The 25,240-nt window shown below is 36.9% G+C and overlaps 3 protein-coding genes across 7 annotated transcripts; 1 reads left to right on the top strand and 2 right to left on the bottom strand.

The window, feature by feature from the left end:
- Positions 1 to 958: 958 nt before the first annotated feature.
- Positions 959 to 4,469, bottom strand: LOC137716583 (putative disease resistance protein RGA1). Of its 2 annotated transcripts, XR_015961038.1 has the most exons (3): positions 1,510 to 4,469; positions 1,339 to 1,398; positions 959 to 1,228 (listed from the first exon to the last, which is right to left on the bottom strand). XR_015961038.1 is itself a non-coding variant. In XM_088691620.1 (2 exons), the coding sequence occupies exons 1-2, from the start codon at positions 4,335 to 4,337 to the stop codon at positions 1,192 to 1,194; spliced, it is 2,865 nt and encodes a 954-aa protein (XP_088547746.1). In that variant the 5' UTR covers positions 4,338 to 4,469; the 3' UTR covers positions 959 to 1,191. The 2 variants fall into 2 exon arrangements, 1 of the variants encoding a protein (XP_088547746.1); XM_088691620.1 differs by lacking the exon at positions 1,339 to 1,398.
- Positions 4,470 to 5,666: 1,197 nt separating this feature from the next.
- Positions 5,667 to 9,962, bottom strand: LOC137715563 (COP9 signalosome complex subunit 6a). Its single transcript, XM_068454910.2, has 9 exons — positions 8,964 to 9,962; positions 8,784 to 8,872; positions 8,482 to 8,575; positions 7,663 to 7,724; positions 7,479 to 7,557; positions 7,272 to 7,364; positions 7,039 to 7,139; positions 6,507 to 6,562; positions 5,667 to 5,938 (listed from the first exon to the last, which is right to left on the bottom strand). Exons 1-9 carry the CDS (start codon positions 9,301 to 9,303, stop codon positions 5,857 to 5,859), a joined length of 996 nt encoding a protein of 331 aa, XP_068311011.1. The 5' UTR covers positions 9,304 to 9,962; the 3' UTR covers positions 5,667 to 5,856.
- Positions 9,963 to 10,169: 207 nt separating this feature from the next.
- On the top strand, positions 10,170 to 19,025 carry LOC137715855 (peroxisome biogenesis protein 5). 4 transcript variants are annotated; one of them, XM_088691619.1, is made up of 16 exons: positions 10,182 to 10,321; positions 10,412 to 10,568; positions 10,687 to 10,818; positions 10,919 to 11,075; positions 11,776 to 11,969; positions 12,228 to 12,479; positions 13,073 to 13,195; positions 13,795 to 13,956; positions 14,757 to 14,947; positions 16,114 to 16,360; positions 16,621 to 16,705; positions 16,992 to 17,101; positions 17,279 to 17,503; positions 18,053 to 18,118; positions 18,406 to 18,500; positions 18,593 to 19,025. In XM_088691619.1, the coding sequence occupies exons 2-16, from the start codon at positions 10,452 to 10,454 to the stop codon at positions 18,669 to 18,671; spliced, it is 2,235 nt and encodes a 744-aa protein (XP_088547745.1). In that variant the 5' UTR covers positions 10,182 to 10,321; positions 10,412 to 10,451; the 3' UTR covers positions 18,672 to 19,025. The 4 variants fall into 4 exon arrangements, with proteins under 4 accessions (XP_068311307.2, XP_088547745.1, XP_068311306.2 ...); XM_068455205.2 differs by having other exon boundaries at positions 10,190 to 10,321; positions 10,684 to 10,818; XM_068455206.2 differs by having other exon boundaries at positions 10,170 to 10,568.
- Positions 19,026 to 25,240: the final 6,215 nt, after the last annotated feature.

The raw sequence follows: 25,240 nt of genomic DNA, 5'->3' as shown, positions 1-25,240 counted from the left end.
CAGATGGTTTAAGATGGGCAACATGATCAACTGATATGCGCTCAACTTCCACCGTCTTTGAAAAGTTAACACTCAGAAGGCAACAAATAATTTAAACAGACAAATGATAAACCACAATAAATGCTTCTAATAGGAACCAAGAAAACTGTACGAATCCCACAAGTTTTCCATAAGATATGAACGTAGAATATCTGGCCAACAGAAAAATAATTAGAAAGCCCCTTGACCTACAAATATTGAGACCCTAAAACTCATTGCACAAAGATTTCACTAGGGGCCATGATTTCATGAGACAAATAAGAGTTGCAGGAACTAGTAATTTATTAGACGAAACATATCAAAGAGATAGTGAGCATCGTATACAATGTCATCACACATAATTAATTGTAAATCGCTAAATTAGCCACCTGAAATCGGCCGGAGAACCCACCCGGAAACCCAACTTTTTCTGGGTTTTAAATTTTCTTCCAATCCGAAACGGATTCGTGCATGAAAAGCTCGGATTTTGGCGGAAAGGATTATGGCTCGGTGCCTCAAGTGTGGCCTCGGTCCACCATCAACCACCAGGACGCGACGATCTCGAATTCCGATTCGATTCAGCCATCATAGGCTTCTTTGTCAGCAATGGTTTACTCGGCCTCATTAATCACCGTCCTCCACCACCGAGGACGAGTCGCAGTTGTTGTAGAAGAGAGGGAATAGAGGTTTGGGACGCCGGAGAAGGGAAGGAATTGTGCCATTGGTGTCGCCGGAGAAGACAAGCCATGGCTGCCATGGTTGGAAGATGCGCAGATTTGTTGGAGAGAAGACGAAGGGATATGTTCGGTCACAGGATTAAACAATAATGAAGAAAAACTCATTAAACATCCACAATGTCATATTCACATTAAAATTCTCAGATTTATTAAAAAACAAAAAATACAATCCTTCAAAGAGGACATAAAGCCCGACATTGACTATGACAACAATCATAACAAAAAAATCTCAAACAACCAATACAAGATGTAACAAATTCACACTGAAACTCTTTTTTAAATTAAAACAACAATGTCACTTCCACTCTAGCATAGTTATCATAAAAAAATACATTATTGTGAATTCACATTGAAACCCTGAAATCGACGGAATCCAAATAATAAAATTCACACAGTGCAACAGCCCGAGAACTCGGGAGGCATACTTCGGTGGTATCTACATGATCACCCTTTTAGCTTCATCACTAGAATACCTGAAACGATATGAACAAATATTTTTACTAAAATATGTTTGTCTAATATAGCAACACACAACAGATTACATGAATTTAGTTGCAGGAAACAAACATGCACAGAACAATACCTTTTCAAATAGGATTACCCACAGAAGATGCCTTTGCGAGCCACCACTAGTAATCAATAACTAAAGATTCAGCGGCCAAATAAACCAAAAAAAATGATGATGTTAAGCCACAGTCGATACATAAATGTATATCTAAAAATCAAATAAAATAAAATAGACGATCCAAATTACCGGATGATGTTTGGGATGTGAGAAATTTTAGGCCACTCCTCTCCACTGGCTTCTGTACAGCGACGGATAAGTTTCGGACATCTCCTGATGGTAAGATTCTGAATTGGTATTTTGCAGAGGAAGTCTGGCAGTGTTTCTAGGTTTGGACATAACTGAATAGTCAAGGAAGAAAGACAAGGCATGATTGTAGGAAATTTAGAATCCTCTTTCTTCCACCCTCTCACGCCTTCCCACTCTTTCCAATCCGACATCCACTTAAAGCAGAGGTCTTTCAGTTTTGGGAATATCGAGGAGGATGATTTGAATGCTGCTTGGTCGTCTTCTAGTCCCAAAAATTCACCACCAACCTTTTCTATGAACCTCATCTCCGATAACTTCAGTCTTTCAAGGAAGGGAAATTTACCAAGAGGAGGCAAAGTTTCCCAATTTAGACAATAACCAAGAGTAAGGAATCTCAACTTGTTTAAATCCGTCAACCATCTCGGCCAGGTGGGAGCCACAACCCATTTAATGCCTAAAGATTCCTGATCTTCTTGCGGTTGTAAGACATTCAGTATTTGAAGACTACTCTCTGGAGTGGGCGGAACCGGTGTATGAAATTGAATTTGGAGATTAAAAATTTGTTTTTTGTCAACCAATTGTAGTTCCACAACCTCGCTTACATCAATCATAATCCCCGTAAGTAATATTGTGAGACTGCCCCGAAGGTTGTTCAAGCTTCTCAGATCCCCAAATTTGAATGCTTCGTCATTGCGACCAAAAAAAACACGAAATTCATCTAGTGTTTGCAAACTTGTTAATCTCCCTATCCCTTTTGGCAAGTACTTCAGACCAGATTCCATCACATAAAGGTGCCTTAAATTAATCAACTTGCTCATGTTACGAGGCAAATTTGAAAGTGAAATGCAATACCGAATGACCAAGGTATACAAATTGTATAAATTACAAATAGAGTCTGGTAATTTCTTCAAATCAAGATTCATAGACAAATCAAGATGCTTCAAATGTACCAATTGACCAATCTCCTCTGGGAGTTCTTTAACGGAACTACTGATCAAATTTAATGTCCTAAGACATTTCAATTGCAAAACAAAACCTACGTCTATGCGTGCCCGATATGCAAAAACTGCGAGGGTACGTAGTTTTTTGCAATTGTAACATGAGGTAGGAAGTGAATCTGAACCGTCGGCAACATATGTTAAGGTTAAATGGCGAAGCTTGCCACCCAATGCCTCTATCGCACTATTAGCACCTTGATCAGCATCCGTAATCAAACATTCATTCTTGGTGAGAAAGTGCACAAAGTCATGTACAATATCATGCATTTTGCAACCTAGAATCTTACCACTATCATCATCTTTCTTAAAATCTTGGAAAAACGACCGTGCAACTAAGTTATCAAAAACAATGTTACCAATTACGCCCTTATCTTTATTCCGGTCCGAATCAAGATAATCTTGTGCCATCCAAAGATTTATCAATATATCCCTCTCTAACTTATAATCTTTGGGAAAAATTCCACAATATAAAAGGCAACATTTATCTACAGGGGTCAAATCATAATAACTTAGAAGCAATGGTCGGAAAACTTCTTCCTCCACTTCTTTCCAATCCCATATCTTATTATCCAAAACATCTTTCCATTCCTTCATTGTTTTCTTATGACGCATGAGACTACCCAAAGTCTTTGCAACAAGAGGCAAACCCTTACACTTCTTTACAATTTTCCTACTAATATCTCCAAACACCCCATCCTCATCTGCTTTCCTATTACGAAATGCCATGTGTTTGAAGATTGACAAACAATGTGATTCACTCAACACTTCAAGATTTATCATGAAATTGGTTGATCTCACCATACTAGCAACCCTTTCTTTTCTTGTGGTGACCAATATTCTACTGCCTTCAGCACTATTTCGCATCAGTGGTACCTTTAACTGGTCCCACTGTGTATTGTCTTCAGTCCACACATCATCCAATACTAAGAGAAACTTTTTTCCCTTAATAGAGCTAGTCATACATTGTAAGACGTGATCCAACTCATTTGAACTTATGGACTCATCACTAGTAATGGCTTTTGCAATCTTGATCACATCAAAAGGGTCTGACACACAAACCCATATTCTTTTGTGAAAATGGGCTTCGACAGCGGCATCATTATAGGCTTGTTGGGCTAAAGTTGTCTTTCCCATTCCCCCCATCCCTAGAATAGGAATGATGAGGAGCCCCCTCCCTTCTTCGTCACTCACCAACTTACTTACCAAACTACCCTTTTCTTCTTCTCGGCCAAATATCTTAGATTCATCGACAAAAGACGAGGTTTGAGGGGTTTGAGGTTTTTGAATGGCTTTTTCTATAAGTTGAAAATTATACATTTCTCCTTGCTTATAGATCACAGTTAACCTCTTATTCAGATCTTTAATCTCTTTAGCAATTTTATGTTTCGTAAATACCCGCTCAACATGGCCACAACAAAAGCAACGGCGGACAACAGAGAAACATACCTTTTTCTTAGGAAAAACAGCACTTGCACCTTCCCTTTCTTGCTTCTCAACTTGTTGTCTCAAAATCTCACCGTTCCAGTCATCCAGCACATCTACCATGCCGTAGGATATTTGCTTGAGATTATCCAACCAGTCTCTCACGCTGGCATCTTTCACTTGCCTTTGCTCTGCATCCTCAAGCACAGCCCGAATTGCTTTTAGATTGCGAGCAAAGTCTTCAGCTTCTTTCTCAACGTTCAAAACAAGTTTCACCTCTTCGGCTGTGTATTCATAAGCCATTGAAGCTAACTTTTCTAGTAGCGTGGAGATAAGGGCATCAGCCATTTTTAGGGTAAGGAACTTAGAAATTGGTTGACAGAGGATAAAAAGAAAATAGTTGGAAAAAGGAAAGTGTATAGGAATTAGAGAAATGCAGGATGTGGTTGTGTGCTATTGCTTTTCTTCTACCTAGTTTATATAGACAACGGATATATATATATAAACCGCGTAGGTCTTTTTCCCGTTTGCATTCTGTAAAGCAAGATTCTTTGCGTTAATTACCAAAACGAAGATGGGAATATGGTACCAAAGAAAAAAAAAGGACGAATGTGAAAGATAGCGGCCTAAGCACCTCTCTTTTCTCTCTGTACCCGTCTCCCTCTTCTGCGGTTTACTCTCCGTGGAGAGAAAGGAATAACAGCAACTTTTATGAGTGAATTTATTATTGCTACTGTCAGCAAGCAAGCTCATTTCCTTAGAGCATAATTAACCATGTTACAGAATCTGAATGTATTTCTTGTGCAAAGATCGACTTCCTACATGGAATTATGCCTTTCGTTTGGGTGGCTGTTTGTTCGATTGGCATTCGTGCCTCTGTTAGCAAGCAAGCTCATTTCCTTAGAGCCTAATTAACCTTGTTACAGAATATGAATGTCTTTCTTGAGTGAAGATCGACTTCCTACATGGAATTACGCCTTCCGTTTGGGTGGCTGTTTGTTCGAATGGCGTTCGTGACTTTGTCAGCAAGCAAGTTCATCTCCTTAGAGCCAAGTAACCTTGTCGCAGCATCTGAATGTCTTTTCTTGAGTGAAGATCGAGCTCCTAATTCCTACATGGGATTACGCCTTCCGTTTGGGTGGCTGTTTGTTCGATTGACATTCGTTTGTGCCTCTTCGTTTAGTGTGGCTCTTGGGCCTTTGTTCATTAGTCCTTCTCGGGTGGAGAATTTGTATGGTGATTAGTTTTTTTTATTTGTTGCTTGCGGTTTTCACTTCTGCGGAACTGGTCTACTTCGATATAATTTTTTTTTTTTGTTTTTTTTTTCCTTCGATATCATATTTGAACTTTGAGAAAAAACAAGGGCCGTTTTTAACAATTTTTCAGCCAATCAAAATGGCCGTTAAACTGAGCGGAAAATTATTTTTGTATTTCAATAAACAATGAATGAAAATATAAATTATTTGGATCACAGAAAAATATTATAAAATAGGCTCTTAGAAAGTGGGTTAAAATGTATGTCAAAAAAATAGGCTCTCCGATCGTAACCCTAATTTAATTAGAGTGGCTTTTACTTTCGAGTTTTTATTTAGTACATTCTCCTTCACTTCCCTCAATCTTTCTCCACTTCCGTCAATCTGTAGCAGAAAATAATAATAAATAACAAAAACAAAATGATTATCAAACGACTCATATATTACCTTTTAAAAACTACAACCTAAAACGAAACAATCATGGGCATTGACAGTTGGGGAAACTGAAATTCATATTTCATTCCGTATGGTCTAGGTCTCGTTAAGATTTCAATTTCTACGCCTCTATGCTGTCAAACGAAACAGCAGCACCCAAAAAGTTGTCAAAGAAACTTTCAGAAATAAGCAGTCCGTCCACCTCTTCGACTGTGCCTATCATATGCGGTGTTGAACTTGTCCACTAGCTCATTCGTTGTACTGAGCAAAAAAGAAATAAAGGAAGTGAGAATACAATTGTCATATTCAGCTATGTACTGCTTTAGTATCATTGAAATTTTGATACAATGCCACATTCAACTACTCTACTGTTTTACCCCAACAAAAATATACGCACGCTGCAGAGTACAGAGCTACGCAAACTTGGTAACTGCATTAGTATCACACAGAGGTTTGGATTACGATCCTAACTGTGAATGTAATTCGTAAATTCAACTTACGACAACACCAGTATTATAAACAACTTTATTCTAGGCGTAGGAACAAAATTCGTTACCACACATCAACTGAAAAAGATAGTAAAATCACCCCCACCCCGAACCCTACAATCGTTCAGGGCAGGAAAGACCAATTTCTAGATAGGTAGCCTCGGGTTTCAAACAGGAGAATACATGGGTATCAAACCCATGTGCCTAAGCTGCTCTCACTGAGCCCCCATTTGATCTTCACATCAAAGTCATTGACGTGGAAAAGTTTATGTTAACATTCAGTTCATAAGAATCACATGCAAGGAAAAACATATTAGTGCAAGATATGCCACATCTCATACCTTGAGCAGTTGGTCAGCACAGCCAAATATGTAATCAACAAAGTGTCATTGTATTCCTACCAAAAATAAAAAAAAGAGGTCAGCAACAATAGTGATTCACAGGATATAGATGTCAGCTTAATCAGCAGCCACTATCCACAATCATACATTATGTGAAAAGAGAGGAAAAAATCTCAGCAAAGAGGCCTTGCTTCCAGTTATGGATCACAAAATCTTCCAATCCAAATAAACGACAAGATAAAATTGATAATTGGAACTATGAAGCTTAAATTAAGAGCTTTTCTGAACCATGAAGCATAAGTAATGAGCTCTACCGAATACAGCTCTTACCAATAATATAACAAGTTTATTCTGATGAAACATATATAACCGGGAAGGGAAGGACCAAATCTTCTACGATTTTCCCAGCACTATCCAAAATTATTATGCCATCTTCCCATTTTTAATTAATGTTTATTTCTCTAATAGTACAATCAAGTGCATAACAAATGCCTCTACTAGTGAATTCGGAATTGAAACGAGGAACACTCACCATCAAGAAATCATCTTGAAATTTCCCTGATTCTATGGCAGGCAACCTTCTCAAAAGACTTGATACTTGTCTTAACAGTGAATTTTCACAAGGTATATCACCTGCAAGTAGAAAAACAAGAGCAATTATTATCAGTTCTGGACCTTTCTAAAACATGGCTCCCAGCAGTATGTATACACAAAGTGCCAACACAAAAGCAAGTACTTGTACTTAAACTAAAAGTACGTGCGTACCTTTCTGCATAGCAAGAAGATAGTGATGAAGCACTCTAATTCTGCTATTTAGCATCTTGATAGCACTGTGGATACCTGTAAGATGAGCAGCCACTGCACACAACCGAGGTTGTATTAGTTTGTATCAGAAATAGATGAGTACGTCCAGTTATCTTTTGTGGGGAAGAACTGGTGTGAGATAAGCAACATGATCAACTGAGGACCCACATTGAGTTGCTGCTGAACCTCCATCAGATGGTTTAAGATGGGCAACATGATCAACTGAAATGCGCTCAGCTTCCACCGTCTTTGAACACACACACACACACAAAATAAGAACAAAAACGTCTCCGTAAACCCTGGTTGATAATAATAAATAACTTTAAAGTAGAAAATAATGAATAAGCCTAACCTCAATGGTATAGCTTGAGCTGACAAAGATTAGCTGTGGAATCCCATCAATGACATGCATCTCTACGGTTGTAAAGTTAACACTCATAAGACGACGAAGTTTAAAAAGATAAACGATAAACGGCAATTCAAATAGGAACCAAGAAAACTGTCCAAATCCCACAAGTTTTCCATAAGACTCTGGCCAATAGAAATAATTTGCAAGCCAGTCCAGTTACAAATATTGCGACCCTAAAAGTCATTGCACAATAGATTTCACTAGGGACCATGATTTCATCAGACAAATAAGAGTTGCAGGAACTATTAATTGTACAGTAGAAGACAAAGAAAAAAGAAACACTACAATCTTAACTAAAACTAAGAAAATGGCAGCAAACAACAGATAACGCTGTGGTACAACACCATCAATGTGGGGTTGTTAAGAAGCTTAAACAACCACCTACTAAATTTTAGACAGCTTTATGTTCGACAGAGTATTGAAAGAACTGGAACCGGCACTGGGGCACTTTTAGTTTGTTTGCCACAGTTCTCAAGGATGGCTTCCTAAGAAACACCAAACGTGGCCGAATTCCAATACAATATCTCAAGCAAACAACCACCAACCAGCACAAGCTAAAATAAGCAACATGGTATATACAAGAACGAGAAAGCACTACATGCACATGCTGCCATGATAAAAATACAAATTCATGCTTCAGCCGTAGATATGACACCACATAGCATACAAATTCACAAAATTAGAAATGCATAGGTTCACATTTAACTGGAAATGCCCACAAAAGCTCACGTACACAACAAGATAACAATGCAGCTAACGTACCACTTTCGTAAATAGTGATTGGGAGATCCTTTTGAGCAGCATTGATCATAGGGTTGAGAATAACATAAACAGGGCTTTCATTGATATCCATCAGCTGCGACATTAGAAAGTAGAAACACACATTCTTATCATGGGAAAACCGAAAACCAAATGCAGTATAAACATCATGCCGAAAAACTAGACTCTCGAATTCAAGAATCATTCATAATTCGTAGTCGACATGATTCGGTCGCTAACAGTACAGTATCACGTAATGCAAGTATCTACGGGTTCGAATAATAAGAAAAGAGCAGAAAAATTACAGCTTTGTGGATGTTCATGTCAGATTCCTGAGCATCTGTTCCAGTAGAGTACCACCCCAGTATGTAAAAGTGCGGGAACACCTTCTTATCTGCAAAAGCAAAATACTGCCACTGATTAAAACCACAAAAATGAAAAATAAAATAACAAAAAATAAAAGCTATGAGAAACGAGAACGCAACAGAGCTCTTGCTTCTTCTCGAGGAAGGCGCGGTCGAGGGAGTGAGTTGCAGGATCGTAGAGGAGCTCGAAGCTGTTGAAGATCTCGACCGTGCGGCCCCTCTGAACCCCGATAACGCAGCCGAAGACCCGCGGACACGAGGCGGAGGCGGGGTCGGAGAAGGAAGAAGAGGATGCTGCTTCTACTGCTCCGTCGGCGCCGTTGTTGGGCGGTGGTGGTGTCGAAGTGTTGGTGACGGGCGGGTGCATCTGGGACTTAACCCTAGAGTAGTGGTCGGAGATGTTGACGATCACCAGTGGGTGGAGCTTGAACGTCAGCCCGCTGCTGGAGGATTCCGCCATTTTTCCCGATTTCGAGATTTGGTGGTTTTGGTTGTTTGGCTCTTCGGAGCTCCGGTTTCGGTTTTTGCTTTTGCTCTTCTCTGCCTTCTCTTTTCTTTTTATTTTATTTGTGATTTCATGGCAGTTTAATTTCCGAGTTGGTGACTTCACTCCGTTCGTTCAGTATTTGGGCCTGAGTCTGGTGGGTTTTGGAACCATGAAATGGCATCTGGCCCAGCCCATATTTTACAAACTTCAGACCTTGGGCCCGTTTAGTAGAGGACGTGCTGATTTTTTTTTTTTAACAAACAATATTATCACTATTTAGTATTATAGTCCAATGGTATTTCTTTTTCTTGTAAGTTAGAGGTCTTAGGTTCGGTTCATTTTTATAATGCGATTCAAATTTGTGGATATTTCACTTATCAATGAAGATGAATACTGCTAAATAGAAGAAGACGTGTCGATTTGAATAAAACCCATCGCCTGAAATGCTTTTCCCATGTGACACGACCCATGAGGAAGACGAACCAAACAAATAAAATAAAACTTTTTAGTTAAAATGATATATGAGATTGACATAACTTTTTACTTTGATATCTGAGATTTGAAATTAACATAATTAGTTTCTGAGTTTGTTCGTTATGAATCATTTTTGTGAAAAATTTCTTTTAATAAGAATAAAAATGATAAAAATACTTTTAAATTAATAAAGTCAAAATGATTTGACAAAAATTCATAATGTTTTTATCGTTTTATTTTTATTTAACGGAAATTTTTACAAAATAACCAAAATGATTAGTGTACCACAATTTCATAGACCAATTTTATCGACACGAAAGTAAAGATTTATGCTAATTTCACGTTGCATTTTAAGCTAAAAAGCCATAAAATTAAATAAAATAAATTAATCTGATAACTTTGACAGACGTCACAGACCAAGAAGAGGAACTGAAACGGCCATCAAGGCTCTGTCTCTGCTGTAATCCCCTCAATCCAAATCCCAACAAACACACTCGTCATTTCTTCATATTTTCCGGTTGGTCTTTCTAAAATTATTATTTAAATAATTCACAGAGAAGAAAAATACGCACAGATATTTACACAGTGGGTGGCGGTTGTTTTGTAGTTCTGGTGTGGATTGAAGAGGAAGAAGAACATCGGCCGCCATGGCGATGCGCGAGCTCGTGACCGGCGGAGCAGCTTGTGCGGTTCCGGGCCAATCTTCTTCCTCCAATCCTTTCGGTGCCCTCGCCAACGCCCTCATCGGCTCCTCCTCCAAGCAGGTTCGTCTTCTCTTCCTCCTTTCAATCTCTCTGTATTTCATTCGTTTCGATCAGCAATTTAGTCGGAAACGGCGGCGACGGCGTCGTTTTGTTGAAATTCGGTTTAATTTGTCAGCAGGAGAGGTTGAAGGAGATACCTTCGTCGACGCCCACTGCTTCCGAGCCGCAGTTTTATCCCGACGGCCATGGACACCTGCAACAGCTCCCCGGCTCCGAGCTCGACCGGCCGTTTATGCAGCCCCGCACTCAGGTTAGACTTCCAAAGCTCCAATCTTTCCCCACTGATTTTACTCTAGTATTAGAATTTACTTACCTTTAATTTTGCTTAATTAGCATTCGTTTTGTGTCAGAGCTCGGAGTTTCTTCGAAACTTCAACTCGGTTGATGGCAACAGACTGCTTGACAATGCATGGGACGAGGTACAGAGTTCTCAGCCCGAGCCTATGCATATGCCTCAACACGACCGCATTTATGATATGAGACCTCAGCTTCAAACGACTTTGGATGGTAAATTTCTCAAAGTGCTTGTTATTTACCTCTTGATTGTTGCACTTCATTCACAACCTGCTAGGCTTTCCGCTTCGTCCATGTTATTTCGCCTTCTTAAGTAAGTAACGAGTGAACGACATAAATGGCAAGATTACTTGATCAAGAATGGATATTGGTTTCTGTGTTTATCAACATTGGAGAATGGTACAGTTGCTTGTGGATGAGTGTTTGTCAGAGGCTTTTATGCCCAAAACTGGCATTTGAATAAGAAAAAAACACATAATAGGCGATACTTTGGAGTTTTGGATTTCGGTGCTGCTACTTTTAATTATTTTATATCTTGAAACGTTTAACTTTGAAGTGAGGTAGAAGCTTGAAGTTTTAGTTAATTTTTTTTTCTTTTCAATTTCCAGTTAATGTACGAAACAGTTTATTGGCTCAAGTGAACCCTCGAACTGATCAATATGCATTTTTTAAATTTTTATTGAGATTTTATAGTTCAACCAGAAAAAAGGAAAAGCTCTTTTGTGTTATTTCTCTTTTTGGATGAGTTGTAGGTTGTTATCTTCCCGCTTTGTGTAGTACTTTATGCTTAGCCTAAACTTCTGGTCGTTGCTTCTGATCAAATAACCAGGAGTAGTGTCTATCCTCAGCATAAAGGATTATTAATTTATTTTGAGATTTATCTATATTTTTCCCTTCTAAATATGTTTTGCAGGGCCACCACAAAGGGTGTTGTCAAGCTTTTTGCACTCATTTGTTGAAAGTAGTCGTGGTGGAATGCCTTTTCATCCCACTCCACTTCCAGTGTTAGGATTGTCTGCTGGTGACAAACAATGTATACGTGATCGCACCAGCATCATGGCCCGGCACTTCTTTGCTGATAAAAGTGAAGATTTTATTAATGGGCAGGTTTGAAATTTCTCTTACCTATGTTATATTGGAATTTGTCTGTCATAAATCAAAATTAATCTTCATTTCTAGTAGTAGCTGTCAGCTTGGTTTTTTTTATGAGCATTCGATAGCACATTTTCTGTTTCCTCATTGTCAGGTTTTTGCTTGTCTTTGGGGTTTGTTTCAGAAGTTTGTATCTTGAGTTGTTCCTTTTCTTTCCAACGAGAATCATAGTCTCAAGAGTTTAGGTTAATTTTCTATTTTCTATTTTTCCAGGTAAATGCACTTTTATCTTCTTTAGATATTGACAGTGATGTCAACAGTAAAGGACCTCTGCCTGCAAGGTTTCGGGAACTGGACGATTATTGGAATGAATCCCAAGCTATAACAAAACCTGGTGCTCACGCTGTGCAAGGATGGGTCACTGAATTTAGCCAACATAGGTTAGATCATGGTGATCCCAATGCGTGGGCTCACTCATTTGAGCGACAACATGGTGCCAATGGTTGGGCTTCTGAATTTGAGCAGGTAAAGGAGTATTGTAGCTTGTATGTCAATTGCATTCACTGATTCTATACTCACTTGCTATTGATCAATCATTGACCTTCATAATGTGATGGAGAATGACGCTAGCAATTATTTATTGTTATCATCGATTTACCAACCAAGGAGGTTGGAAAATGTGTGCTTGAGTTAAAATTTGGTGGTGACAATATATTAGGTTTTTTTAGGGTAAGTTACAATATTCTGGGGTTTGGGGATTATTCCTGTGCAGTGTATTGGCCTAGAACCAGGGGCTTCTTCAAGATGAAGCACGTAGTACATGGTGGAGTATGCTTGTAATATAGAAGCACCGAAAAGTTTTTTAACCTAAGGAAAATAGAAAAGAAAAGAAGAAGAATATATAAGTTCTGGCCCCTTGATTAAAAACTAGGCGTACCACCTTAGTTTGGGTGCATCACACTATTGTATGTGAGTTGACCTTGAACTGAAAATGTAAGACTGTGTATATGCTGCTTGATACCCCGTTGTAATAGGATTTGGATTTTAAAACTATAATCAATACAAATTTTATATGAGAGCTATATTGATGCATAATTTTCCGTTTCCCGTGGTTACAGGAACAGTCCCAGTTGATGTCTGCAGATCATATGAGAGGTGTAAATATGGCAAGCTTAGCTGCAATGGAGCAAACTCGTATGCTTGCAAATACGCTAGCTCAGAATGAAGAACCAAAGTTTCAGGTTTATACACGTTCTTCACACTGTTTCCAAGACTGAATTTTGGGACATTTTTTTTTATTGAATATCACATCAGCAAATGACTTTTGGAATCAAGCACTCTTTCCGAGCTTTTGCACGCCTTGTAATTGACTTATCGTTTTTGGCTGAACCTTTTGGACTGCAATAGTCACTAGTCATAGAATCTATTATAAATGATGCTAATGTTTGTAACATGTCATTTTTACACCATTTTTTACATTAGTGCTTCCAAGTATAACAAACATGGAATTACTAAAGATGAATTCCTGTAAAAATTCTCATGAAATGCTCCAATTGCTGTTAACTGTATTCACTTTTAGGTGTCCTTGTTAGCTTGTGTCAACTTTTTGATTTTGTAAGCAGACGCTTACATGAATTAATCTCTGGATGTTTTGGCATTATATAGCTCGGGGGCTGTTAATTATCATGACATGTAGTCAGAACATTGTTCTTAAACAAATGATGGCCCCAATTACATGTGATGTGTTATGATGGGTATTAACGATGCAATGTAATTGCATTCTTGTTTTTTGGAATTATTACTATCGTCATTCATATATTTTACTTTTCGGGGTATGTAGAAGTCAAGGTTTCTCCAGTTTGTGTCAAAAATGAATCGTGGTGAACTCATTATCGATGATAATCAAGTCAAGCCGGCAACATCATCTGGGGACTGGGCATCGGAATATCAACAGCAGTATAATGCGGGTCCTAGTTGGGCTGACGAATATGCACGTGGCGAGGTAGGAATCTGGTCTGAATATGAATATTTGTTCCCTAGTTTTATATTTACTTTCAGCATCTGAAATATACCAACCAATTTTGAACCCATTTTGCGATACTTTTCCTATTTGTACAAGCGATTCTGCCTAATTACTTATTTTGGGGTGTTGAGGTGAGGTGTTCATGTTCTGGTTTATGAATGGTATGAAGAAAGGGTGGGATGAGTTAGTTTCTGGGATGACTTGTGGTGCGGGATGACACATAAAAGACAAGGGGAAGTGGTTTCCTCACACCCTTTTTCTCCCATGCACAACCCTTTTTAGATCGTAGGAGAATCAAGGGACGAAAATAAAGAGTGGTGTCCGAGAATCATTTCACAAGAAAAACCTTATACATAAAAAAACCAATGTAATTGAATTGGTAATTATAATGCATCTAACTTTTTGTACATATACTTCAACAAAGTTTAACATACATAATACTACAAAATTAAGAATACGCTTCTATATGTTGGAGCAATCGAGCTTGTTTTGAAGCGGAAGAAACCAAAGATGCTTAACAAAAGTATAAAAGAAAATATCCTATTGTAAATTTGTGTTGCGACAAGGCTAGAAGTTCATACTTAAAGGAAAATGAAACCCATTTATAAACTTTTTTGTGGGTAAGTTGTTGTCACAAATGGAGAATGATAGTGATTTACATGATCCTTCTATAAGGTGGCAAACTCATACACAAGGTTTTATTTTTAGTTCCTTGATTTGTTATGCAATGAGTTCACTCCAGTTCCAATTTCTGCTGTCTGATTCTGATGGTTTTCCAGCTATCTCATGGACCCAATCAATGGGCAAATGAGTTTAATTCTGAACAAGAGCATGGGTCAGTTGATGATCAGTGGGTCAATCAGTTTACTAAGTTGCATGTGGATGACTGGGCAGAGGATTTTGGAAATCAGGTTGGTGAAGGACTCCTGGGGGACAGTTCTGCTGATAGCTGGGCTAATGCATACAATGAGTAAGTCAAATCGTTCTTTTTTGAAAAAAAATGTTTTTCTACTTTATCAGCTTTATATTCTACTTTGGGGAAGTTGGTCTGATGTATAATCCAATAGCTAATGAATGTGTCATATATTTGCAAAGTTACGGCAACAGTAACGTCTTGGCCATGTTTGTTGGCTAGGATTGGACTAAATCAGATAACTTACTAGATTTAAGGTACGTTGAAGTAAGAAATGAAGGCAAACTTCTAAATTTTTTCCAAGGTGAAAAAAATAGATGAATTAGTTACATGGTGTTAATATCCTACCATTTTGTGGGGTATTGGAAGGGATAAGTTTCCTTTAATGACTATTCCCTCGACCTTCAACTTGGACAAAAGTTGGAAGTTGGCCTCCATTTCTTCCTTCCATACCTTGAATCCAATGAGTTATTCAATCCAATCCTAGGCACTAAACGTGTGCCTTAAGTTTGCAGTGATTTCAATTAAGTGAATCATGCATTTCTGTTGGTGGTTTTGGTCTGGACATTGACACCTAGTGCTGAAATGAATGCATCTCATGGCTAAACCGCTAAAGTACTGGAAATTCAAGTGATTTAATGTTCAAATATTGGTCCCCTTTAAACATCACTCAACTTTCTTTATTTCAAAAGAGGGAACTTGAGTAATGAAGAGTGGATTTTGCAGTTCATGAGCATGGGCTTTGTGAGATTCCTCCCTCTCTTGTTTCTACTTGTATAGTTATCAACTTTTTATCCTATCTTTCAGACCAAAAAAAAAAAAAAAAAATTATAAGATACTTAATGACAAGAGTTGTTGGTCTGGCTGTCAGGTCCTTGGTTTGCTCCCAAGTGGTCTAGGATTCGACTCTCTCCCACGGTACCCACCTAGTAAAATGCTAGAGTTTCTCACTTCCCAAATGTTGTGGGGTCCGGTGGGGGGACCTAGTGATTAGTCAGGTCAAAGACTCGGATACACTAGTTTCAAAAAAAAAAAAGAAAAAAAAGATACTTAATGGGTTTGTTAACTTATATGTCTGTCTGTTTAAGATATTTCGAGTAATAAATGTTGATTCCATTCCTCGTTCATTAAACGGGCTTGGAGGACGTTGTGTTATTACTCACCTTCTATGGTATTCATTATTTCATCCTTAAAGAAAACTTATCTTCCTTCTCAACAAGCAGGTACATGAATGAGCAAGCAGCTACGAAACAGCGTAATGATGCTGCAAGGGGAGTTTATGTATTTTCCGATATGAATCCTTATGTTGGTCACCCAAACCCACTAAAAGTAGGCCAGGAAATGTTCCACAAGGGTCTTTTGAGTGAAGCAGTGCTGGCATTAGAAGCCGAAGTTCTCAAAAACCCTGACAATGCTGAAGGTTGGAGGCTACTTGGAATAGCGCATGCAGAAAATGATGATGATCAACAGGTAATCCTACTATGTTAATATTTACCATCTAGCATTTACAAATTGTATACTTTTGGCATATTCCTTGTTTTTAACCCTTAGCATAGGGGGTCTCCATATAGTTGTACTATATGAACTCCTGAAAATTTCATATAGCCGTACAACATGCTTTAAGTCAAAGAATGACCTTATTTCTACCCTATGTCTAACTTATACATGTGTTTCAGTGTGTTTTAACTCCATCGAATGACAATTAATGTCCTGAAATGTAATCTTTGCAGGCTATAGCAGGTATGATGCGTGCACAGGAGGCTGATCCAACAAACCTCGAAGTGCTTCTTGCTCTTGGAGTGAGTCATACAAATGGTCAGTCATTCTTTCTCCATTTATAAGTAAAACAGTTGAACCTCATTTGAGTAATCATTAAAGTTCCAAGCAACTGATCATACATCATAGTATCCAGTCAATGACACCCCTGAAGCACACTAGTTGTGTGAATATTTATGGTCTTTTTCTGTTTGCCAAAAAAAATCTGGCCTTTTTCAGTTTGTAAAAAAAAAATGTGATTTTTTATTTTTTCAGAAACAAACTCTAGGAAGCAGATACTTCTCTAAAGTACTTAAAAACTGATAAAGACTCTTCAAATTTGCAGAACTGGAGCAGGCGGCTGCTTTGAAATATTTATATGGATGGTTACGCCATCACCAAAAGTATGGGGTACTTACCAAACCAGAGCTGTCTGATTCCTTGTACTATGCTGATGTAAGTGTTCACCTTTAGAACCCTTATGGTTTTGTGGGTCTTAATATTCCAAATATATTCAGCAGAGGATTTTTTTCCCCAAAATTGTTTTTAGCGCATATTAGTTTCAGGTTTGAATTGCTTAGTGTTACCCCTAAACCTATAATGTATGAATAAACCTTATTTCTAAATGCACAGGTTGCTAGATTATTCAATGAAGCTGCTCAGATGTCACCTGATGATGCTGATGTGCACATAGTACTTGGTGTCCTTTACAATTTGTCAAGAGAATATGACAAAGCTATCGATTCCTTCCGGACAGCTTTGAAACTAAAGCCACAAGATTACTCGTTGTGGAACAAGCTTGGAGCAACACAAGCAAACAGTGTTCAGAGTGCTGATGCGATATTCGCTTATCAACAGGTAATTTGGGTAATCAACCCTTGTAGGGTTTCTTCTTTCTAACTTACCTTATATGTAAAATGCATATGAATCCTTTCATTCTGAAAGACTAAATGTAGGATGAAATAGTCACCTTAGCCACTGTAGCGTATAAGAAATTGACTGCAATTTATAATCCTAAGATAAACTTTTGTTAGTGAGTGTTAAGGAAAATTGTTACTCGGATGCTTCTTGAACTAGCGGCTTTCCAAAATTGTTCAAAGACGAGTTTACAATTTTCCTGCAACCCTTATTGTCATCGGTTGGGGATTCTCCGTCAACAATAGTTTTATCTTTATCTTTCCTTATTAACAAAATAAACAATTCCATAATTTTTGTTTATAGTTGTTACTTTTGTTTTGTTCCTTTCAATGGGCTTCGGTGCCTTTAAGTACATTATGTGATAGATGTACAGCTTTATTTAATACAGAGTGCATGTTTGTATTTCTGTGTTTAATTGACTTTCGTGAATATTTTATACTATCTACTTTGGACTAACTTTTGTTTTTGGTTCTTTCTCTGGGTATACAGGCACTAGATTTGAAGCCAAATTATGTTCGTGCATGGGCAAATATGGGTATCAGTTATGCCAACCAGGTTTATTCCTACGCTTAATTCATGCTCACTATCAATTTGAAAATTTAGACGGGTAATGAATTTTATTATTTCCTACCTTGTTTCGAGTTTGAACAATGTTTTGGTTTCAAACTTCGATGCTGAGAGAGAGCGCTCAGTCCATGAATTTTGACTAGTTATTACTTGTTATTTGACTTTGTTATAAGTAATCAAACTGTTAGGATAGTGTCTCCCAGTGTCTTAAATTTGGGATCCGCAACATTGTCTGACCGGTTATTTTCTTTCTTCCCTTCTGGTTTTGCATCTAGGGTATGTATGAGGATTCCATACGTTACTATGTCCGAGCACTGACCATGAATCCAAAGGCAGACAACGGTTGGCAATATTTGAGAATTTCGTTGAGGTATGTTAAGTATCAAAGGTGGGAAAAAATCTTTTAAGCCTCTCTTTGCAAGATACCTATTAAATACGTTACTATTCTCGTCTTTGTTGCAGCTGTGCTTCTAGGAACGATATGTTGGAAGCTTGCGATTCTCGGAATCTAGATGTTCTCCAGAAAGAGTTTCCGTTATAGAACATATATCCATTTCGGGTTGCTGGAATGAAAAACCAAAATATGCATCCTCTGGTGCTCCCGTCGGAACTCTGATTTTAGAGAACATTCACCTTTACGGTTCATCCTCCGGTGCTTCTTAGCAAAGTCTGCCGGTTTTGGTAAACATTATCCGACGGAGGCGTAACTCGAAAGAACGAGCGGGCCATTAAAAATTCATCGAAATGAAATAAGTCTTGGCACTTCAAAAATAAATCGTCGATGTGTAACGCTTCTTATGTATAACAGAAATCAGAATCATAGCTTACATTGAAAAAGGATGTAAATTGTAATGGAGTTCGGGTTTGTTCATATCTGCTATAGTTGTTTTGGTCATACTGTTGGTGCTCATGATTTTTTGTCAAATTTTTAAGAATTTTCAAAGTATGAAGTTTGAAGTACGCTAATTTCGCCGGTTTAAGAGTTTTTGTCTTTGATTGCGAAGGTCTCATGTTCGAATCTCCTTTCCTCTAGGTTTTCTTGTATGTAAAAATAAATAAATAAAAATTGAGATTACTCATATAAGTAAACAGAAAGAGTTTGATATGGCAAGCCATTGATATGCCCTACATTCTTTTTGCTGATTTTAAAAAATGGGTACCTAACTTCTTGGAGTAATTTCAAAATCGTTGTAACCTCTTTAACACATTTCAAATGACTATCTAAAGTTTTGTAAAGTGGACATCTATTAGGTTCAGTAGCGTTCAATGATAACATGGACAAATATTAAGCGTGCTTTAATTCTCAACTCTCAAGTCATCAATGGAGACTTGAATCTTCAAATTGACGCCATTTAGCTAAGCAAATTTATGGTTTAACTTGGCTAAAATCGGTCAATTTGGGAGAGTAGGACTCCAAAAACGTCAATTAGTGAAAACCAACTTTAGATTTTGCCATCTCATCATTTAATGCTAATAACGTCATCACTTAATTTTAATAAAATTCCCGGTGACCTACCAGATGTCTAATTTTCAAAACGTTAGGTAGTTATTTATAATGTTTTAATATGTAAAGTTTAATTTTTTTATACCCTAAAAGTTAAAAGTGGAGGACAAGGATCCTCTCCGGATCCTCTTTGTGGGGATCCGGGATTAATCTATCGTGTCCATTCATCGTACATCTACGGCCAGTTTTCGTTAAATACTATTTATATTCAATTTTAAATTTTAAATAATTTCTAACCACAACCAGTTTTCGTTAAATACTATTTATATTCAATTTAAAATTTAAAATTTAAAATAATTTCTAACCTCACGATTTATGATGAACAAGTACGATTGATTGATCATCCAAATCTCCACAAAGAAGATCCGAGGAAGATCCTATTCCAAAACTAGAGTCTGGAATTATTCACGGCACATCCAGTGGTTAAAGTCAACCATTAATGCTTGTCAAAATTGACCATGTGAATTCTGAGAAGGTCTCCATACACGGATCTTTGTATCTTAATAAAGTGATAGAACCATCAGATACTCAAAGGGCCATTTTGTCCACAAATTCCCAATTATTCCTGCAGCTGCAACAAAATAATGTTGGGGAACTCATGATTGTAGTAAATTTGTAAAGAATCTCAAGGGCGGGATTGTTCATAAATTATTCACATTTTAACGTGAATTTTGATGTGAATATTATAAAACATGAAAAATACTAAGGAGACTTTCAAAAGTGAGATTCTCTGACATCTTATATTTTTTACATAATATTTTATAATGTTAGCACGAAAATGAACTTTAAACTGTGAGGTGATATACAATCCATGAAGAACTCCACTTTTGGAGAGTCCCTTTAGCATTTTTCATAAAATATTGCGACAAAAAATGCATTGAAAGTTGCACATTTAAAAGATTCTTCTTAGCATTTTTCATTTGTAAAATCCCAAAAAAATGTCATTTTTTTCTTTTGAATCTTGTAATCATAAGATAACACATAATTCACTGTTTCATGAGTTCCCCCTATAAGGCTCCACAGCCTATAGACAAAAATTAACTGCCATGGTCTAATGATCCATTGTTCCCCTTGCGTGTGTGCTGAACCCAATGCCAACCCAATGCCAGAGTGGTCTCTCTCACTCTAAATCAATCATTTGTGTTGGATAATGCAAGAGGTTCTGAATATCAATAAGGGAAGAGAGGAGTCCATGGTAGCATACGAACATCCACAAATTCGTTTGAGACTGCTTTTGTTTAAAATGCTTAAAACATTATTAATATAAGCAAGTTGAAATTTTTATTAAAAAAATTGAGTTCTTTCTGCAAAAGCACCTAACAGGTTTTCACCGAAAAATGCTTATATGATAAAAATTGTAGTTGAAATTTTTCTATCAAACGTATTCAAAAAGTATTTTTATTTGTCATATAATAATACACTCAGTTATTCTAAAAACAATGTGGTTAGATGCACTAAAGTCAAGATTACCTACAACATATCGTAAATTATAAAGTCAAAACTATGGACAACTTATAAATCATGTATCAGTATAAAAGTACAGTTAACCGGTTGATTTAATAAAGAAAAAAGTAGAAACCAACCACACACACATGCACTGAAAACTCAACGCAGAGAGTGTCTGGTCTCTGCTCTTGCTTTAACTTGCAGTGCACGGCCAGCCACAATATCCATCCCTACCCCCCTTTGGCATATATAGAATTAACCCCACCTACGTCCATCCCCATCCCACCATTCATTATTTTCTGCACTCCATCCACATATAATATGAATGTAGTTTTTATATATATGAATGTATGTGTGTGTGTGTGTGTGTAAACTGATAGCTCTGGTTGTAGTAATATTAATCCATTTATATACATACGTACTACAAACCCTATATATACACTGATAGCTCTGGTTGTGGTAATATTAATCGATTTCTATACATACGTACTACAGATCCTAAAGCAAATTAGTTACACACGCGCGCGCGCGCACACATATATATATAACACGATTAGGGAGAATCTTGTCTGTCCCTCTCCTCTAGCTGATCCTCGTCTCTTTCAGTGGTCATACCTTGTATATACTTTCACTAGCATCATTCCCCCCACGCTTCATTGATTCATTACCATCCAAACTCTCTCTCTCTCTCTCTCTCTCTCTCTCTCTCTCGTTGTAGGAAGTTTGATGTGAGAGAAGATATGATCAGATAACCATTGATTTCCTGAGCTTCAACAGTTACTATATAGAGTTATTCAAGGGAGACCAAATTTTTTAAACTAATTTTACAGACTAAATAATGTGATTGTAGATGATTGGATTATTAATTAAATGTCAATTAACGTATTTGTTTCTTATTGATGACATATTATTTGGTTTGAAAAATTTTATCTCCCTAATATTACTACTCTACTTTATGTTATTGTGTGTGATCTCCATGGACAAGTATTCGCTAGGGTTAATATTACTAATAGTGATAAAGAAGGCCTGACAATAGTGTGTTGTTCTTGTAGATTAGCCAGCTACTTATACATCAACATCCAAATACTCACAACTGATGCACACCCTGACGGTCCCCAATCTTCTGTGTGTGTGTATAACACACACACACACACACACACACACACACACACACACATATATATATATATATATATATATATATATATATCTCTGATCGACAACTTGAATTATTGTACCATCTGTCCTTGGAGAAAATAAAACAAAATAAATTTCTACAATGCATGGTGTGTGTCTCTTCAATGCACATCATATTACGACTTCCCTACCCAACACAAAAGAAGAATTAAATTAAGGGAGATGATTTGCACAGGTCTTTCACAAACTAATTTTTATTTTTAACCATTAAATTGAATAAAATAAGTAAAAACAATGATCAAGACTAAATAGAGATGTGTAGAAGGTTGGAATAACGTGTATTTATCATTTATCTAAAAAAAAAACCCTAAATCACTGGGAATAGTGGGAAAAAATAGCGTGTGCATGCTGTGGAAGAATCAGGTATGTATTCAGTGGACGGTGAGGTTGGGGACGATTTGACTATTTTCCTCAAGTTAATTAGTGTAAGAAGTAGGTCAATATGCCTCGAAAATTGAAAACAGATTCTTAAAAAAAAATTGAATCATGGAAGAAGAAAGGTAAAGAGCAGCTAGCCGGTAAATGCTGTGAATAAGTTGAAGTTATCCTTTCTTTCCGCTCTCAGCTTTCTCTCTCCGAATCACTTAACAGACACATGCATAGAATTGCTAATAAAACATATGCATAGGATAAGTGGCATACAATTTCAAGGCAAATTGGACGCTTAATTTCGATTTGTGCAAAGTGTTTTGTAGGTAGCTATTCCATAAAGAAGATGCCCACTAACCAGAGACTTGTATATAAAAATACGGAATATGCAATGCTCCACGAATAAGAGGCATTTTGTCTTCTGACGAATTTTCAAAATTGGTTATAAATTTTGAATTGTGTAATGACTTCTTTTTTTTTTAAGAATAAATTCGATTTTGATAAGAGAACGGATTTTGTACGTAACTATAAGTAATTGGACCACTCATCATATATTAAATGATTTATAGTGGAATTTCAACTTCTTTCATGATATCAGAGCAGGTTGTCTTATGTGTGAGCCAACGGCAACACGTGACAGCTCCACGTCACCAAATTTGTGCGTATACTAGGCTTGAAAATTCGTTACACGTGAGAATGTTGTAAAGGTATATAAAAGCTCAAGATGTCTCAAATATTGCCACTTGTCAACAGATTAGGCAAACAGTTGTTAAGTCTGTTATACATGGTTGCTTAGTCTGTAAGCAATGTAGCTTGTATAAATAGGATCCTTGTAATGAACTGTGAGTTAATGAAGGGGATATAACAGAAAGCTGATTCTCTCTCTCTCTCTCTCTCTCTCTCTCTCTCTCTCTCTCTCTCTCTCTCTCTCTCATTTCTCTCTCTCTCTCTAAATCTCCATTGCTGCACTGCACACACTTCCTTCTTCTACTTCATATCTATAAGAATGTGTTAAGAATGAAGCATTGATAAGAAAATGGATCTTGCATGTGCTTATATGTATATATGTAATTAGATTACTCTCCAAAATGAGGAATTATTTTTGTCTATTTTGTATATTAAAAGCCTTTGAATTGGTTACATGTGTTATATTTGAATTCCTCTCACTAATCAGCATGTTCACGAGTAATGCTACACTTATCACTTAATTATACCATCATTTATATCATCTCAAATAGAGAGGGCCCGCCAAAGCATGTGGGTCCCATCTCTATTAGCTAGAGAAATGGTACAACTAGATAGTAAAAGTAGCATTTTTGTATGTTATAGTAATACTACTGTATCACCAAAATTTGCATTTCCTTGCAACCCACGGGAAAAAAAACATTTTCTAGCGTTTTTGTTTTAAAACAATACTAAATGTTTAGCTTTTTTGTTTTAAAACAATACTCTTAAATGTTTTAGTTATAAAAGTTATATCTTCTAATTATTCACTAAAAATATAAAAATGGTTACGGTTATTAATTAACTAAGCATATGATTATGTAACTTCAGTAGATTGTATTTAGAATTCTTATGTGATCTAGAAGATCTTATTCCCATAGATTTGTATTACTTGTGAGGCAAGCAAGCTTACTATGTTTACTATAAATAAATACAAAAATGATGAAAATCAACATCACATAAATTACCCAAACTCTCTCTTATGTCGCTGCCCTTCTCTCTCTACCTTTAGTTACATTTAGGCCACAACAAAAATAACTTATTTTTGGTTAGTTATTAGGGAATCAATATCATTCTTATGGAAACAAGTTAAGGACGTCGTGCCTTTCACACTCGTTTTTATGCATGTACACTTCTAATGTATTTATAATTTTTGTGTTGAATAAATCAAAAGAGAATAGAAGAACGAAAATAAACATGAATTTGTATGAAACCTAAAAAGGATGTTTGTGTTTATTTTTTTTATGACAACAATATCATTAGTGAGTTAAATTATTAGTTGTTAGGGAAAAAGAAAATCGGTAAGGATCAAACCCGCACTAGAATACATAAACATCAATCATTTCTTTACAAGCAAGAAAACAAAAACACTGGCTTTTATAGCAAAACCCAATATAAAAAAGGAATACATAGATTTTTTTTAAAATAATTAATAATATCTATGTAAAAAATTTATAATGCTCCGAAATATAGAATACTATTTAACTGTTGAATTTTTGTATTTCTAACCAAAAATCTAATAGTAAAGCAATCCAAAATCTATATCCGATACTATTTTTTTTTTAGTGGAGAGAATAATTGAGAGACGTGTGATAGGGCCAGGCATCAACTCCCAAACATGTCAAGAGCTAGCAATGGCTAAAAAAAAGGTTGAGTTTTGTTTTGTCCAAACAAACTGAACACATTGGCCAAAAGGTTAGTCTGAATCAGATGGAAATTAAAGATGGATGGATGGATGTCAATGCCATGTTGCCACCAACCCTAGCTATAGCCCTGAACCTGAACCTGAACCTGATTCCTCATCACTCAGTCATGCATATATGCGCCAACACGCAAGCCCAACCTTAAGGGAAGAAGCTCTTTGCGTTATT

This window comes from Pyrus communis, chromosome 3, assembly GCF_041283825.1.
Source record: "Pyrus communis isolate YQ-2024b chromosome 3, ASM4128382v1, whole genome shotgun sequence".
NCBI lineage: Eukaryota > Viridiplantae > Streptophyta > Magnoliopsida > Rosales > Rosaceae > Pyrus > Pyrus communis.
This window is presented reverse-complemented; position numbering and strand designations above follow the sequence as displayed.